The 17,763-nt window shown below is 54.3% G+C and overlaps 2 protein-coding genes across 7 annotated transcripts; both read left to right on the top strand.

The window, feature by feature from the left end:
* Positions 1 to 324: 324 nt before the first annotated feature.
* On the top strand, positions 325 to 3,257 carry NRM (nurim). 4 transcript variants are annotated; one of them, XR_005242977.2, is made up of 4 exons: positions 325 to 493; positions 1,083 to 1,301; positions 1,862 to 2,038; positions 2,360 to 3,257. XR_005242977.2 is itself a non-coding variant. In XM_007973222.3 (4 exons), the coding sequence occupies exons 1-4, from the start codon at positions 361 to 363 to the stop codon at positions 2,639 to 2,641; spliced, it is 789 nt and encodes a 262-aa protein (XP_007971413.1). In that variant the 5' UTR covers positions 328 to 360; the 3' UTR covers positions 2,642 to 3,257. The 4 variants fall into 4 exon arrangements, 3 of the variants coding, with proteins under 3 accessions (XP_007971416.1, XP_007971415.1, XP_007971413.1); XM_007973222.3 differs by having other exon boundaries at positions 328 to 493; positions 1,083 to 1,279; XM_007973225.3 differs by lacking the exon at positions 1,862 to 2,038.
* Positions 3,258 to 3,429: 172 nt separating this feature from the next.
* On the top strand, positions 3,430 to 15,219 carry PPP1R18 (protein phosphatase 1 regulatory subunit 18). Of its 3 annotated transcripts, none has more exons than XM_038005830.2 (4): positions 3,430 to 3,530; positions 5,255 to 6,893; positions 11,879 to 12,089; positions 14,320 to 15,219. In XM_038005830.2, the coding sequence occupies exons 2-4, from the start codon at positions 5,283 to 5,285 to the stop codon at positions 14,337 to 14,339; spliced, it is 1,842 nt and encodes a 613-aa protein (XP_037861758.2). In that variant the 5' UTR covers positions 3,430 to 3,530; positions 5,255 to 5,282; the 3' UTR covers positions 14,340 to 15,219. The 3 variants fall into 3 exon arrangements, with proteins under 3 accessions (XP_037861758.2, XP_007971412.3, XP_037861757.2); XM_007973221.3 differs by lacking the exon at positions 3,430 to 3,530 and adding an exon at positions 4,063 to 4,195; XM_038005829.2 differs by lacking the exon at positions 3,430 to 3,530 and adding an exon at positions 4,202 to 4,448.
* The last annotated feature ends 2,544 nt before the right edge of the window (positions 15,220 to 17,763 follow it).

Here is a 17,763-nt window from a genome sequence, read left to right as displayed (position 1 = left end):
ATGTATTCCATACATTAATGTATTTTGTGGTAAAATAGTAACTTTTAATTTTGGATGGTTAAACTAGACGAGCTGAGATTTAACCCACGTAAGCGGCTGCAGAGCCGCTACCCTTAACAGCTCTCTCTCGGGATTCTAACATTCCCTTCCGTGACGGAGAGACCGCAGGCTGGGACACGCATCCCGGGACGGATCCACAGCTGGGTGGGGAAGGCTGTGCCCGGCGGGGCGGAAGCCGGGCGGTGGCGTGCAGGAGCCCCGCCTTCCTGGGCTGGATTCGGGCGGGGGCGGGGAAGGGGCGGGGCCTGAGGCAGCGGGAATCCCGACCCCGCCCCTTTCCCCACCCCTCCATTTCTCGCCATGGCCCCTGCACTGCTCCTGGTCCCTGCTGCCCTCGCCTCTTTCATCCTGGCCTTTGGCACCGGAGTGGAGTTCGTGCGCTTTACCTCCCTTCGGCCACTTCTTGGAGGGATCCCGGAGTCTGGTGGTCCGGGTGAGCGGGAGGGATCGGGGATGAACTGGGAGTAGGAAGGTGGAGCCGTAGGAGAGGGATCGAGGGCGGGGCTTGGAAACAAATGACAGGGGAAGTCCCAGAGAGGGAATTCGAATCTTGAAAGCTGCCGAGAAGCTACAGGGGAGGGAGACCTGAGTTCTAAATTAGGAATTCAAGGATTACAGTTTTGGAGAGGCGGGAGAGTGAGGACTGAGGGAGCCGAAAAGGGCGATAACCAGAGTATTCTAAGCAAAATGTTTTGTAGAGAGGGCTGTTGAGAGTGTTAAAAAGGAGCATTTGGAGAACCGAAACAAGAGGGGCAATCCAGCGGTGGCCTCTCCAACCATGCTTTTTGCAACTGCCTAACATGCATTGTTCTATAAATCCTCTCCCCTAGGTTTGCAGGAGGCCTAGGGAAGTGGGCAGAAACTAGGAATGGAAAAGTGAGATGGGCACAGCCTAGAGAGGCAGCATTAAGGCTCTTGAAAGCAGTAGGGACATGGCCGGGGGCTCCAAAAGGAGATGAGGATGGGGGAAACATTTGCCACCTTTTCGATCTTTTGTCTCTTTCTCCCTCAACTTCCTGTAGATGCCCGCCAGGGATGGCTGGCTGCCCTGCAGGACCGCAGCATCCTTGCCCCCCTGGCATGGGATCTGGGACTCCTACTTCTATTTGTTGGGCAGCACAGCCTCATGGCAGCTGAAAGAGTGAAGGCATGGACATCCCGGTACTTTGGGGTCCTTCAGAGGTCACTGTATGTGGCCTGCACTGCCCTGGCCTTGCAGGTATGAGGCCCTGGCCTTGCAGGTATGAAGTCCCTAAGGGAGACCAAGTGTGGGAGGGATGCCCTGGATTGGAGGGGCAAAATATGGGTTCAGGAGGAGAACTGAGGAACTAATCTCAGCTTCCATTCCTCCACAGCACATACCCTAGTTTTTATCAAGAAGGGTGTACTTGTCCTTCCCCAAGCACAATACGTGCATTCTCACCTTTGCAACTTTGTTCATGTCCTGCTTGAGATCCCTTCCTTCTCTTCAGTCCTACCCTTTCTTCAAAACCACTTCCCTAGGTCTGAAGAGGCCTTGTCTGTCTTCTCATTGGGTGGTTGGCATAGGCTACTACTTTGTGTAGCTATCAGGTCACCCCATCTGTTCTGTAAATTCTCAGGGTGGAGACAGGCCATCCTTACATCTTTGGGACCTCACCCAGCATGCACCCTCCACATGGTGAATATTTGATGGTGATGCTTAGGAGAGAGGTGGGGGAGAGTTGCAGGCTAGCCTGTGGTGGGGGCAGCTCTGGATCCGGGTCTACCAAGGTCGGGCAGGGTAGGCCACTGGGATACGAAGCCCCTTATCCTTCCACAGCTGGTGATGCGGTACTGGGAGCCCGTACCCCGAGGCCCCGTGTTGTGGGAGGCTCAGGCTGAGCCATGGGCCACCTGGGTGCCCCTCCTGTGCTTTGTGCTCCATGTCATCTCCTGGCTTCTCATCTTCAGCATCCTTCTCGTCTTTGACTATGCTGAGCTCATGGGCCTCAAACAGGTGAGGCTCTGAGATCCCTACCTACGACCTCTGACCCGTTTTAGAACTACTCTTTCCCTTTCAAGGGTTTCCCTCCTCCCATGCTCTTCTACTGTCTCTTTGATTCTCCCTCATGACCCTTCCCTCAGAAGGACAGCAACCATGGGCCTCCTGGGCCTGGGGAAGGTACATGGATCATAAGTCAGGATCAGGGATCCAAGTCTCAGAAGAGGGGTTCCTGGGCCTGAGTTCTAGAAGGCTGGTGCCTGGAAGAGGAGGAAAGAAGCGTCTAAGCTGAGAAAAGGGCTTGACTCAATTTCTAAACTCTTCTCCCTCTCTTAGGTATACTATCATGTGCTGGGGCTGGGCGAGCCTCTGGCCCTGAAGTCTCCCCGGGCTCTCAGACTCTTCTCTCACCTGCGCCACCCAGTGTGTGTAGAGCTGCTGACAGTGCTGTGGGTGGTGCCTACCCTGGGCATGGACCGTCTCCTCCTTGCTCTCCTCCTTACCCTCTACCTGGGCCTGGCTCATGGGCTTGATCAGCAAGACCTCCGCTACCTCCGGGCCCAACTACAAAGAAAACTCCACCTGCTCTCTCGACCCCAGGATGGGGAGGCAGAGTGAGGAGCTCACTCTGGTTACAAGCGCTGTTCTTCCTCTCCCCCTGAATTCTAAATCCTTAACATCCAGGCCATGGCTGCTTCACGCCAGAGGCCCAAATTCATGGACTGAAGGAGCTGCCCCTTCCACTACTTGAGACTTTATTCTCTGGGTCCAGCTCCACACCCTAAATTCTGAGTTTCAGCCACTGAACTCCAAGGTCCACTTCTCACTAGCAAGGAAGAGCCGGGTATGGAACTCATCTGTCCCCTCACTGTTTAGGGCATGACACTTTCGCCCTCAACAGCCTCCTGAGAAGGAAAGGATCTGCCCTGACCATTCCCCTGGCACTGTTACTTGCCTCTGTGCCTCAGGGGTCCCCTTCTCCACCTCCGGCTTCCACTCCAAGAAGCTGGACCAGGGTCTGCAAGTTCAACGGTCATAGCTGTCCCTCCAGGCCCCACACCTTGCCTCACCACTCCTGGCCCTAGTCTCTGCACCTCCTTAGGCCCTGCCTCTGTGCTTAGACCCCAACCTAGTCAAGGGTATTCTCCTGCTCTTAACTCGATGACTTGGGGCTCCCTGCTCTCCCGAGGAAGACGCTCTGCAGGAAAATAAAAGTCAGCCTGATTTTTCTACATATGGCATGCAGTCTGTCAGTGTCTCCCAAGCTGCAGGGCTGAGTTTGGAAAAGAAAGCCAGAGGGAGCCTGGGAGCGCCGAACTGGAGTCTGGGCAGCCACCACGCCCTCTGGCAACCGCTGGGCTTCGGCCACCCCCCGCCGACCCGCCCCCACTTTGCCAGAGCGGCCGGGTCCCCATTCCCATTCCTTCAAATTCCCTTTTTCCCGGCAGCCGACCTGGAGACCCAAGGGAGACAGGCTGAAGCTAGAAAGAGTCCGGCAGCAGCTCTGGTAGGGGGGCGAGCTTCCAAAACCTCCGGTTTCTGAGCGCCTCTCCTGCCGCCCACTCCACAAGGCCCCCCACAGCCTGGCGGCTGCCCTCGACCCCACAAAAACAAAGGCCTGCAGAGGTTGGACCTCCAGACGCAGATGAGAAGGCAAAAGCGTAGGGAGGAGCTGCAGGGAGATGGGAAGGGCGGGCCCGGCCCCGAGCAGCTGCCGCTTCCTCCCAAAGTCCCACGAGGGGCCTGAGTCACGGGCCACCGCCCTGGGTCGGCGAGCTGGGGGAAGGGATCTGGACACCTGGGGTGTCCGGGCGGAAAGCTGGTGAGGGCCCCTGGGGACACAGCGGAGGGCCAAGGGTTGGGACAAGAACAGGGCAGTCCCGGAGCGAGTCCCACGCGGGGTGGGAGGGAGCTAGGCCCCGCCCTCTCCTCGGCTCCGCCCCGCGCCCCCATCCCTCTCCTCATTGTCCTTAGACAAAGCGGTCGCCGCCCCCGCCCGGCCCCCTGGTCTCTGTCTCCGTCCCACCTCCTTTGCTGCCTCTTTCCCTCCTCCTCTCCTTCCCTCCTCCCCTCCCTCTAGTCTCCGGATCTCCCTCGGTCCCTCTCTCCTCCTCTTCCTCTCTCCGGACGCCCGGCTCCTCGGCACCCCCTCCCCCGGGGGTCCTGCGGCGTGTGAGTTGACTGAGGGGCTCAGACTTGGGGAGTGGGTGTCTCCTTGCTCCGGTCCTTGCTCCCATCCCTGGCCCGGATCTTGGCTGTCTCCTCTTTGTGCCGAGATTGTCAGTCTGTGCGTCCAGAACGGGGTGGAGACTGCCGGCTCTGTCACGGCTCCATGAGAGCGGGGACGGGGCACAGGACTTGCAGGCGCCGGGGAGAAGAGACATGGAGCCGGCCCTCGGCACTCTGGGGTCGCGTGGCGCAGCCGGTGGGGGAGGCAGGCGGTGGTGACGGGACAGGGTGGGGGTGGACGCCAGGGTTCTGGGAACGCGCTGGCAGCCCTGACGCCCGGGTTCCGAAAGTCCCGGGGGTGGGTATTTCCCCCGACCCGCCTCGGGGGCGGAGTGCGGGGCAGAGGGGTGGGGGCTGGGGAGAGGCGTGGCCCGAGCGGTGCTGGAAGGGGAGCCGGGACCTTTGGGGCCCGCGCTGAGACGCGCCGGGTTGCTGCCGCTGCGCTCCTTTCCCCTCTTCCTTGGTTTCCCTTCTCCCCTAGACCTCTTCACTCTCCGCTCCTCCTTGCCTCCCCAACACCCCCTCAGGTCCCGTTGCCTCCTGGTCCTTCCAGGGATTCCTGGTCCTTCCTTCCCACACTAGTCTCCCTGGGGTATCGCTGAGGCAGTCTGGCCTGCACCCAGATTCCCCTCACCCCAGCCCCATTTCTCTCTTCTCCCTCACACCAACTTTCCTTTTCGCCCTTCTCTCTCTGTCTCACATCCTAGAGACTGTCTTTAATACGCATTAACCCTGACTGCCACATCTGGCTCCTGCCCTCATTGCCTCCAATCAGGAGTCTTCCTCTCACATCACCCCCACCAACCCCAACTTGGGTTCACAACTTCTCTTCACTTTTTCCATTTGCCCAGTTCTCTGCCTTCCCTCTTTCCCTCTGTCCTCATCCTTAGCCCCTCTGCCCTGCTTTGTGTCCCACCTCTCCCCTTCCACTTCCTCTCCTCCCACCCTCAGTCTCCCCCCTGGGCCTCTCTGGAGCCTCTCCTTCCTGTTCTTTGCCCCCAGTGCTCCCTGCCCTCACCTCAAGGTGACCATGGCCACCATCCCAGACTGGAAGCTACAGCTGCTAGCCAGGCGCCGGCAGGAGGAGGCGTCCGTTCGAGGCCGGGAGAAAGCAGAACGGGAGCGCCTGTCACAGATGCCAGCCTGGAAGCGAGGGCTCCTGGAGCGCCGCCGGGCCAAGCTTGGGCTGTCCCCTGGGGAGCCTAGCCCTGTGCCAGGGACTGCAGAGGCTGGCCCTCCAGACCCAGATGAGTCTGCGGTCCTTCTGGAGGCTATTGGGCCAGTGCACCAGAACCGATTCATCCGGCAGGAGCGGCAGCAGCAGCAGCAGCAACAACAAAGGAGTGAAGAGCTGCTAGCAGAGAGAAAGCCTGTGCCTCTGGAGGCCCGGGAGCGGAGACCCAGCCCTGGGGAGATGCGGGATCAGAGCCCCAAGGGAAGAGAGTCAAGAGAAGAGAGACTAAGTCCCAGGGAGACCAGAGAGAGGAGACTGGGGATAGGGGGAGCCCAAGAGTCCAGCCTGAGGCCTCTGGAGGCTCGGGACTGGAGGCAAAGCCCAGGAGAGGTGGGAGACAGGAGCTCCCGACTGTCAGAGCCATGGAAATGGAGGCTGAGTCCTGGAGAAACTCCAGAGCGGAGTCTGAGACTAGCAGAGTCTCGAGAGCAAAGCCCCAGGAGAAAAGAGGTGGAAAGTAGACTGAGCCCAGGGGAATCTGCCTACCAGAAGTTGGGCCTGACAGAGGCCCATAAATGGAGACCTGACTCCAGAGAGTCTCAGGAACAGAGTTTGGTACAACTGGAGGCAACAGAGTGGAGGCTGAGGTCAGGAGAAGAAAGACAAGGCTACTCGGAAAAATGTGGCAGAAAAGAAGAGTGGCCAGTTCCAGGGGTGGCTCCGGAAGAGACTACAGAGCTGTCCGAGACCCTGACAAGGGAGGCCCAAGGCAGCAGTTCCACAGGAATGGAGGCAGCAGAGCAGAGGCCTGTGGAAGATGGCGAGAGGGGCATGAAGCCAGCAGAAGGGTGGAAATGGACCCTAAACTCTGGGAAGGCTCGAGAATGGACACCCAGGGACATAGAGGCTCAAACTCAGAAACCAGAACCTTCAGAGTCAGCAGAGAAGCGTCTGGAATCTCCTAGTGTGGAGGCTGGAGAAGGGGAGGCTGAGAAGGAGGAGGAGGGAGCTCAGGGCAGGCCTCTCAGAGTCCTGCAGAACTGCTGCTCTGTGCCCTCCCCCCTCCCACCAGAGGACGCTGGGACTGGAGGCCTGAGACAGCAGGAAGAGGAAGCAGTGGAACTCCAGCCCCCACCACCAGCCCCTCTGTCTCCCCCACCCCCAGCCCCAACTGCCCCCCAACCTCCTGGGGATCCCCTCATGAGCCGCCTGTTCTATGGGGTGAAGGCAGGGCCAGGGGTGGGGGCCCCCCGCCGCAGTGGACACACCTTCACCGTCAATCCCCGGCGGTCTGTGCCCCCTACGACCCCAGCCACCCCAACCTCTCCAGCCACGGCTGATGCTGCAGTCCCAGGAGCTGGGAAGAAGCGGTACCCAACTGCCGAGGAGATCTTGGTTCTTGGGGGCTACCTCCGTCTCAGCCGCAGCTGCCTTGCCAAGGGGTCCCCCGAAAGACACCACAAACAGGTAGGGAAGCAGCCAAGCCAGACTTCTTAGAAGCCCACTTGTCAATTCTCTTTGGACTCTGGTCTTTATTTCTTTTTTATACCCCTGTTTTCTTGTCTTCCTCTCTTCTTTCTTGTTAATTCCTGCCACCACCCTTCCTCGCTCGCTCTGCACATACACCCTTCCTTCTCAGAGCCCTCCTTTTCCATTTTGAGCCCAAAAGATCCTGCCCCAGCAAAGGCCGTCTCTGGGTGTGTCTCTTTCAGGGTGTGCCCGGCTGCTCATTCTCCCTTCCCTTGGGCTCTGAATTTCCAGCCCCCTTTTCTTTCCTTCCTTTCCTGAGTGTGACCCGCCCCAGCCCATCCAGTGGGAAAGCCCAAACTGACAAGCTTGAATCATCGAGGGCAGCATCACGAGGGTGAAAGCACTTGCAGTTTTTCTGTGGAGAAGGGATAGGGAGCCTGGGGTGGCGGAGGGGGTGCATTTGTGTTCTAGGGAGAAACTGTAGGGAGAAGTGAATGGAGGAAGGTCCAACTGCCCCATGGGAAAGAGGGCAGAGCTGAATAGGGACATCTTAGGATGGAGGGGAGAGGGGAGATGGAACTGGGCCGGCCAAAGAGCAGAGAGAAGGCTTTTGAACCCTGAGTCTGCCCCATGGGAGAGACACAGAGAGGCCATTTGAAGTGGGTGACCTCGGGGTTGCACACCCCCAGATGGGCCACTGCTTCAGACAGTGCTCCCTTCTCTCTTGGGACAAGAAAAGCCTTCTCCTCTTCCAAAATACCCCCGCCCCTCACTCCCCCGGCCTTCCTCCCTGGGTTTCCCCTCCCTCCCAAGAACTGGCTTAGGGATCGGTTTTCCCCTCTCTTCCTGCCATCCTGGACTCTCCCTCCCCTTAGGGTAGTGAAAGAGAGAAGTGAATTTGGAGACGGTTTTGAGAGCAGGCACTGGCCAGGGAGCACAGTGGGAGTTCTGGACAGGGGTCGGGGCTGAGGCCAGCAGAGGGTCAGAGGTTAGACTTGCAACAAAGACCTGCAGGAAAGTGGGGGCAGCTAGGCTAACTCCCCCTGGCCCTGGCCTCATTTCTTCCCTGTGCACACCCACCTGTTTCCAGCTTGAAAATCTCTGGGGAGAGAGAGGTCCCACACTCAGACATCTCAGACTTAGGAAGTCCCTCCAGTCACACATATCTCCCCAGAGCCTGGGATGCCCAGTCTCATTCTCATCCCATGTGTTAACATCCTCAGATTTGATTTTTTTGTGTCCTCAGTATCAGTGGGGAACCACAGGGACCAAAGATATGGGTTAAGCCTGGGGTGGAGGGGGGTTCATTTGATTGCCCAATTCATCTTCACATGAAGCATAAGTTCACACCCCTGAGCCATGGTGCTTGGGAACCTACCCTCAGCCCTCTGACTGCTACCATCCTGTTCCCCTCAGGGCTGGGCAGATGAAAAAAACAAGTCCGGAAATGCTACCCGGGTGAGGTGTTCAGAAAAGTCACTTCCTACTGAGAGAGACTTGTGCCTCTGGGGAAGAATGAGCAGAGGGAAGCATGAAGCTTTGGGGCCCAAAGCCCAGGGAGCATCCCAGGGGAGCCAGGAAGCAAGTGCAGAGCAGGACCCATGCTGGTGACCATACCTAGGCCAGAGAGCAGGGGAGCCGGAAGCAGATCGCCCAAACAGGAAGCCTGGGGTGGGGGCCGGAAGGCTGGTGGGCTGAGTGGGGAACCCTGGGCTCTGGGCCTGCCAGAGCTGTACTCAGGATGTGGTGAGAGAATAAGGAAGCAGCCACTGCTTGGGTGGGGGTGGGGAAGAGGCAGCACAGAGTTCTTCTGACCCAGATGCCTCACCCTCCACCCTCTCCCCACTCTCAGCACCCTGCTCTTCAGGGACTGGGTGCCTTGTCCCAGCTCTGCTGCAACACACTGGCTCAGGAATAGGAGATAGGAGGACCCTGCCACCAACCCCCGCTTCACCTTCCCTAAATAACTTGTTTGCAGGCTAAGTCCATCAAACTTATCCCTGCCATCAGGAGAGAAATCCCAGCCCTGCCACTGGAGCCCAGGGGATGGCTGTGGCTGGTGCCCTACCCCAGAGGCCTCTTGGGCTGAGAGACCAGCCCCATTGTGACCTTATATAGCTGATGGGAGAGGAGCAAGTGAGTCACCCTCTCTCTACCCCCCCCCCCCACTCCCATGCAGGCTGTGCATTCCTGAGAAGTCCAGTCAGAAGCTGGTGGGGGGTGAGGAGACAGGCAGGGTAGGGGGGAGATATAAACATAGACCGAGAGCAAATAAAATAAGTCCTTTTTCAGAATAGATAATAAAGTACAGAGGTTATTATTCCAAAAGAGGATATGAGAAGAAAACAAAAATGGGTTCCCAGAAATGTGGGTAAATCTGTCAGTAACAGAAACTAAGTGGTTGCTTCTGAGAACTTGGGATATAAGCAGTCTGGCTGCTGTAACTAGATTGTACCAGCAGTTCCACAGACATGAACTGGGGGGTCAAATATGTACAGGCTGGACCACCCCCAGATTGTTTCCCCAGCATTGGTCCTCTGATGGCACCTCATCTGAGGTTTGAACAAACTCTAAACTCTTGCACTGTAGCAACTTTCAAGCTCCTTTTTTCTTTTCTTTTCTTTTTTTTTTTCTGAGACAGTCTTGCTGTCTCCCAGCCTGGAGTTCAATGGTGAGATTTCGGCCCACTACAACCTCCACCTTCCGGCTTCAAGTGATTCTCCATCCTCAGCCTCCTGAATATCTGGAACTACAGGCGCACACCACCAAGCCCAGCTAATTTTAGTATTTTTAGTAGAGACGGGGTTTTACCATGTTGGCCAGGCTGGTCTCAAACTCCTGACCTCAAGTAATCCACCTGTCTTGGCCTCCCAAAGTGCTGGGATTACAGGTGTGAGCCACTTCACCCGGCCCCAAGCTCCTTTCAACAGCAGACACGAGTATAATAAATTAGTAAATTATCTAGGAAGTTAGAAGGTGGTAAGTGATTATGAAAAAAAAAATAGAACAGTGGAACTTAGAGGGTCAGGAAGTAGGGGGAGTGAATACGGAGACTTCAAAATGGGGTGATCAGGAGGGTCAGAGCCATGGGGATATTTCGGGGGAGTGTTCTAGGCAGAAGGAATAGCTAGTACTTTTCTGGTCCTGAGGTGGGAGTGCGTGGAGGGACCAACGCCAGTGTGGCTGGAGTGAAGGAAGAGGCCAGAGAGGCAAGGGGAGGTAGCACATTGGGAGCACCCTGTAGGCTTTGGTCAGGCTCTGGGCACCTTGGGGGCAATCGAGTAGACTTTTTTTTTGAGGTGGAGTCTCACTCTGTTGCCCAAGCTGTAGTGCACTGGCGTGATCTCGGCTTACTTCAACCTCCGCCTCCCGGGTTCAAGTGATTCTCCTGCCTTGTCCTCCCGAGTAGCTGGGACTACAGGCGTACGCCACCATGCCCAGCTAATTTTTTTGTATTTTTAGTAGAGACGGGTTTCACCATGTTGACCAGGATGGTCTCAATCTCTTGACCTTGTGATCCGCCCGCCTCGGCCTCCCAAAATGCTGGGATTATAGGCATGAACCACCGCGCCCAGCCTCGAGTAGACTTTTTGCTCCAAGTGAGATGGGGAGACAATGTGGGGTTCGGAGCCAACAAGGAGTAACATACACAGTTCTCGAGTTCCACCTTCCCATGGGGACCCAGGTGTCATATCTGATTTTTTTTTTTCTTTTTTAGAGACAGTGTCACTCTATTGCCCAGGCTTGTCTCCAACTCCTGGGCTCGAGAAATAATCCTGCCTCAGCCTCCCAAAGTGCTGGGATTACAAGCGTGAGCCACCGTGCCTGACTGGTGTCATATCTGATGCAGCTCTTAGCAACCACCTGCCCAGCCACCCTTCTGGCTTCTCCCTTTTCATACCTCAGTCCATTAGGGGACTCAGGGATGTTCGACTGGCCCCAAGTCTTCCCAAACAGATGCCAGGGAAGGCCTGAGTAGATCATTTGGACCTTTCCAAGTAGTCCACATGGAATCCTCCTGCTGTCTGCCTAATCCCTTTGGCTCCTAGACTTAATCCCACCCTGCCCCTTCCCCCTGAGCTTCTTAAGAGGGCAAAGGGGAAGGGTAGAAAGGCAGTGAGAACAGCTGGGACTCACCTGCTTTTGGCACAGTGTGATTTTTCTGTGCCCTGTCTGGTATTTTGTCTCTGCGCCTGTCCCTTTGAGCACACTGTGGGCCCCCACCCCAGATTTGTGTGGACTTTCCTTTCTGCCCTTGTCATCTCCCCCAGCCTTTCAAGGTGTCAGCGGCTAATCTTTCCCCTGTGTGTTGTGGGATTCTCTTGGTTCCTCTGGGCCTTTATATTCATCTCCTATCTCTTCCCAGGCCCTAGACCCCCTTTGCTATGGATAGGAGAGGAATGAGGGGAGTGGGAGGGAACAGGTGCCCAGGCTCCTGGGTTTCGCATAGGACAGCAAGGGGCTGTGGGTATGAAAACCATGGTTTTGGTTGAGACCGGCTCCCCAGCCAGTTCTTTCCCCACTGGCCAGTCTGCTGGGCTCCTCTGGGAAGTTTACTCTATTGCCTCCAAGGTGCCCAAAGACTCGGTTCTGATCACAAGACTAATCGCCACGTATTTTAATTTCTTTTTACCCCTCTGCCTCCCACACTCGAAAGAGCAGGGACCTTGGTCTTATGTTATTCACTTCTGCCTCCCAAGCCCCTGCCAACGTACAGGGCAAAGTCTGATGTTTTGAAATGATATGATCGAAGAGGGAAACTCTAGGATTGGAAAGCCAGTGTGTAAAGGAAAACTGGATCCCAGAGTGGATGGGAGAGAGTGAGGGGGGCGCCTAAGTCCAACCCCCACCCCCACCTTTCCCCCGCCCCACCTGCTCCCTTGCAGACTTCCCACCCCCCGCCCCCGCTTTCTCCCCCTCAACCCCCACGGGCCTCACCCCTGCTGACCTTGCCTCCTGCCCCCTTTTTCTCCCTCCTTCAGCTTAAGATCTCCTTCAGCGAGACAGCCCTGGAGACCACGTACCAATACCCCTCCGAGAGTTCGGTACTGGAGGAGCTGGGCCCGGAGCCTGAGGTCCCCAGTGCCCCCAACCCCCCAGCAGCCCAACCCGACGACGAAGAGGATGAGGAAGAGCTGCTGCTGCTGCAGCCAGAGCTCCAGGGCGGGCTGCGCACCAAGGCCCTGATTGTGGGTAAGCGGAGGCTCCGCCGGCTCGAAGGCGCCCCCTGCTGTCAGAGCGGGCGCTGCGGTGCAGGAGAGAAGAGGAGGGAGGATTGCGTGTAGGCACTTGGAAGGGGCTTGGTGGTCCTCTGGTCCAACCTGCTCCTTCAATAGATGGGCAAACTGAGGTCCCGGGCAGTGAAGTACACATTGAGTCTTCAGGTTTCAAAACGAGAACTCTTCCTGAGTACTGTAATCTGGTCAAAACCACAGGGTGGGTCGACAGGCCTGAGTTGGAATTCCAGCTTGTCGCTTAATTGTGTGATCTCAGGGAAACTATCCGATATCTGGCTTTAGTTTATTATTTATGAAATGAAGTTAATAATAACTACCTCCTGTGGCTCATGCCTGTAATCCCAGCACTTCGGGAAGCCAAGACGGGTGGATCGCTTGAGCCCAGGAGTTCAAGACCACCCTGGGCAACATGGCAAAATCCTGTCTCTACAAAAAAATACAAAAATTATCCAGGTGTGGGCCAGGCACGGTGGCTCACGCCTGTAATCCCAGCACTTTGAGAGGCCGAGGCGGGCGGATCATGAAGTCAGGAGACTGAGACCATCCTGGCTAACACGGTGAAACTCCATCTCTACTAAAAATAAAAAAAAATTAGCCGGGCGTGGTGGTGGGCACCTGTAGTCCCAGCTACTTGGGAGGCTGGGGCAGGAGAATGGTGTGAACCTGGGAGGCGGAGCTTGCAGTGAGCCGAGATCACCCCGCTGCACTCCAGCCTGGACAACAGAGCAAGACTCTGTCTCTTGGCCGGGCGCGGTGGCTCAAGCCTGTAATCCCAGCACTTTGGGAGGCCGAGACGGGCGGATCACGAGGTCAGGAGATCGAGACCATCCTGGCTAACACGGTGAAACCCCGTCTCTACTAAAAAGTACAAAAAACTAGCCGGGCGAGGTGGCGGGCGCCTGTAGTCCCAGCTACTCCGGAGGCTGAGGCAGGAGAATGGCGTAAACCCGGGAGGAGGAGCTTGCGGTGAGCAGAGATCCGGCCACTGCACTCCAGCCTGGGTGACAGAGCCAGACTCCGTCTCAAAAAAAAAAAAAAAAAAAAAAAAAAAAAAAAGACTCTGTCTCTAAAAAAAATAAATAAATAAAAATAAAAGAATTAGCCAGGTGTGGCAGTGCACAGCTGTGGTTCCAGCTACTTGGGAGGCTGAGGTGGGAGGATTGTTTGACCTCAGAAGTTGGAGGCTGCAGTGAGCCGATATTGCACCACCCACTGCACTCCAGCCTGGGCAATAGAGGAAGACCCTGTCTCAAAAGAAACAAACAGGCCAGACATGGTGGCTCACGCCTGTAATTCCAGCACTTTGGGAGGCTGAGGCAGGTGGATCACTCAAGGTCAGAAGTTCAAGACCGGCCTGGCCAACATAGTGAAAACCCATCTCTACTAAAAATACAAAAATTAGCTAGGCATGGAGGTGGACACCTGCAATCCCTGCTACTCGGGAGTCTGAGGCAGAATCACTTGAAGCTGGGAAGCAGAGGTTGCAGTGAGCCGAGATGATGCCACTGCACTCCAGCCTGGGCTACAGAGTGAAATTCCGTCTCAAAAAAACAGAAACCAAAAACTACCTCCTAGAGTTGTAGAAAAGATTAAGTAATTAATTTAATTTAATTTATGTTTTTATTTATTTTGAGACAGCGTCTCCCTCTGTCGCCCAGACTGGAGTGCAGTGGCACAATCTCGGCTCACTGAAACCTCTGCCTCCCAAGTTCAAGCGATTCTCATGCCTCAGCCTCTCAAGTAGCTGGGATTACAGATGTGTACCATCACACCTGGCTAGTTTTTATATTTTTAGTAGAGACAGGGTCCCCCATGTTGGCCAGGCTGGTCTTGAACTCCTGACTTCAAGTGATCCTCCCGCCTCAGCCTCCTAAATTGCTCAGATTACAGGGGCTCCAGGCCAAGATTAAGTAGTTTTTGTGAAGCACCAAGAGCCACAGCTGGATATCAAATTACTTAATCTCTCCTGGAGTTATGGTGACATTAAACAGTTATGAGGATGCTTGGCACAGAATCCGAGCTAAATGAGTGATGGATGTGGTTACTGATGGTAACGTGCTTTAGATGTGGAAGATATTATAGGACTTCCTGCATGCCAGCTGCCCTTCAATTTGTGTGTGGGGGAAGGGTGGGCAGAAGCAGAGGCTCTCACTCATTCTCTGTCATTATTGCCCCCTCTCCCACAGATGAGTCCTGCCGGCGGTGACCATCTTCAACATAGGGATATACCTCCTTCCTTCTTATAACTGAAGATCCTGGATCCGGGAAGATTCAGGGCAGGCAGACCCTGATAATGAGCCTGGCAGGGAAGGGCAACAACCAACATCTTGTAACTTGCTTTCCCCACCTGTTTCTAGGGGCAGAGCCAATTGCCCAATTTCTACCCTAATCCAAAGTCCCTGGTGTGGGTGGGGTTAAACGTGCTGGTACATCCTGGGTGATCTAAGAGTGAGTGCCAAGTGCTGAGACGGAGCACAGAACTCCCTGGAGGGTGGAGATGGAGCACCTGCCCTCCATGGCAGGGTACACTCTCCCCACAGCCTTCCTCCCCACCATCCCGTGGGGACTCTTGGGATTTAAGCACTCATCTCTCTCGAGGCCCAGAGCCCACTCCATTTATAGGCACATCTCCCTCATTTCCTAGGTCACTGCCCCTTTGTTTACAGCTCCTGCCTCCTCCTTGACCACAGCCTGGTTTACAAATTCCACCAGCTCCCAGCCCCACCTGCCAAAGTCCCAGGTTTACAAGCCACGCTTACTTGCTGTGTCTGCGTGGAATTCTTTCCTCTCTCCCCTCCAGTCTTCTCATTGGAGTGACCTGAAGGTGTGGCTTCCTCCACTTTTTCTCAGTATTACTTTGCCTTAGTTTTCCCCAAGAGGGAAGGCTGGAAATCTTAACTCTGTACCCGTTGATAGTTATTTAATTCTGTTTCTCCTAGTGGTTCACAATTGAACTGAATTGAGATGGTGTCGGGTGGCTAAGGAGACCCCTCACCTCTCCTCCCCCATTGTGCCGCCTTTATCAATTGCCTGTCTTGTTTTGTTTTGTTTTTTAACTTTCCATAATAAAATGGAGTTCTCTCCAACTCGTCTGCTTCTCCTTTAGAAAAAAAAAAAAAAACGGGTATGTGAGGGGAGGCTCTGGTGGCTGGGGGAGAAGAAAATGATGGGGGATGAACCAGGAACTCGGCACTGACATGTCAGAAGGGGTCTGGGAAGCTGCACATGGGTTTCACGCAGGACAAGCAGGTGCCATGAGAAAGGGCAGTTGAAGTGTCCACTAGACTGGAAGTGCCATGAGGGCTGACTACATCAGCTGGGTTCACTGCAACATCCCGTACCTGCCAACTAGTAGACACGAAATTATTTCTAGAATGAATGACAACGAATGAATAGAAGAAAAGGGTTAAAATATTGCAGAGGACACTTCGAGTTGAAGGATTCTAGGATTTAGAAGCCTGCGCCATGAGTTGGGGCTATGAATAGTAAATATGAAATTGCTGCAAAATGAAGTAACTATGTACAAGAGTCGGTTTCCTGGAAAAGGTTCTCTGAAAGACGGATTTTATATCACTGGGCGCAGTGGCTCATGCCTGTAATCCCAGCACTTTGGGAGGCCGAGGCAGGTGGATCATGAGGTCAGGAGATCAAGACCATCCTGGCTAACACGGTGAAACCCCATCTCTACTAAAAATACAAAAAAATACAAAAAGTTAGCCGGGCATGGTGGCAGGCACCTGTAGTTCCAGTTATTCAGGAGGCTGAGGCGAGAGAATGGCGTGAACCCGGGAGGTGGAGCTTGCAGTGAGCCGAGATCGCTCCACTGCACTCCAGCCTGGGTGACAGAGCGAGATTCCATCTCAAAAAAAAAAGGTTTAAAAAACCTTGATAATGCATGGCTTTGGTGCCCAAATAGTTGATATTCGGGATTTTCCCATTTCAAAGAGTATCTTATACAAATGTGGAACATCAATATTTTATTCATCAGGTATTTTTGTTTGTTAGTTGTTAGCTCTCCAGGCTAAAAAAGATATGGTTGAATAGTTAGAGTCCTTCTACCACTATAAGTTGCTACTCTCAGACTGGTCAGAGGAGGCCCCAGGCCTTTACTATAAAACAAAATGTATCAGACAAATTGATCTTAAACATATGCCAAAGGTTTTCAATTTACTAGTAAGAGAACGAGCCAAGTGTCAAAAGACAGCCAGTTCGGAGGAAGTCTGGGAAGGGAAGGAAACAGAATGATTATATTAGCAGCCTGTTAGGTAAAGGTCTTAATAAGTTTCCAGTTGTGACCCAGGAAAACAGAGTTAGGAAGCTCTGAGATGCCAGGAGTGCCCACAGTCCATCTTAGAAACAGAAAACAATGCATTCAAGAAGTCAGGCCGGGCGTGGTGGCTCACGCCTGTAATCCTAACACTTTGGGAGGCCAAGGCGGGTGGATTGCCTGAGCTGAGGAGTTCGAGACCAGCCTGGGCAACACGGTGAAACCCCGTCTCTACTAAAATACAAAAAATTAGCTGGATGTGGTGGCACGTGCCTGTAGTCCCAGGTACTCAGGAAGCGGAGGCAGGAGAATTGCTTGAACCTGAGAGGTGGAGGTTGCAGTGGGCCAAGATCACGCCACTGTATTCCAGCCTGGGTGACAGAGTGAGACTCTGAGACTCCCTCTCCAAAAAAAAAAAAAAAAAAAAAGGTCAGTGATGTAGATCCACTTGTGACTATTAATAAGAACAATGTTTCATTTCCTAACAGTAGTGCCTGGTAACTGCAATTAATCATAAAAATGTGATGCAGGGTCAAACAAATCAGACAGCAGAGCATCAAGTGACAAATTTAGCTTTTTTTTTTTTTTTTTTTTTTTTTTTGAGGCATAGTCTTGGTCTGTCGCCTAGATTGGAGAGCCTGATCTCGGCTCACTGCAATCTCTGGCTTCCGGGCTCAAGAGATTCTCCTGTCTCAGGCCCGGTGCGGTGGCTCACACCTGTAATCCCAGCACTTTGGGAGGCTGAGGCAGGCAGATCATGAGGTCAGGAGTTCGGGACCAGCCTGACCAACATGGTAAAATCCCGTCTCTACTAAAAATACAAAAGTAAGCAGGGCGTGACGGCACGTGCCTATTGCGCCTGTAATCCCAGCTACTCTAGAGGTTGAGGCAGGAGAATCACTTGAACCTGGGAGGCGGAGGTTGCAGTGAGCCAAGATCGTGCCTCTGCACTCCAGTCTGGGCAACAGAGCAAGACTCCGTCTCCAAAAAAAATAAAAATAAAAAATAAAAGATTCTCTTGTCTCAGCCTCCAGAGTAGCTGGGACTACAGATGCACACCTCCACACCTGGCTAATTTTTTGTAGAGATGGCAGGGTCTCACCATGTTGCCCAGGCTGGTCTCAAACCCCTGTTCTCAAGAGATCCTCCTGCCTCAGCCTCCCAAAGTGCTGGGATTATAGGAAGAGCCACTGCACCTGGCCTTGCTTACTTTTAAATAAGCAGCCACCAGTGATTTTCTCAAGATGTTCGCAAAAATGCAGAAAACAGTTTGCCTGTTCCTTAGTTTGGAGATTTTGTCTTTAACAACTTTCCCCAGTTCCCCAGTTTCTTCCTGCTTAGAGGTCTTCCCTTATGCCTGACC

The sequence above is a fragment of the Chlorocebus sabaeus genome, chromosome 17 (assembly GCF_047675955.1).
Source record: "Chlorocebus sabaeus isolate Y175 chromosome 17, mChlSab1.0.hap1, whole genome shotgun sequence".
Lineage (NCBI taxonomy): Eukaryota > Metazoa > Chordata > Mammalia > Primates > Cercopithecidae > Chlorocebus > Chlorocebus sabaeus.
Note: the sequence above shows the minus strand (reverse complement) of the source record. Positions and strands in the feature narration are given on the sequence as shown.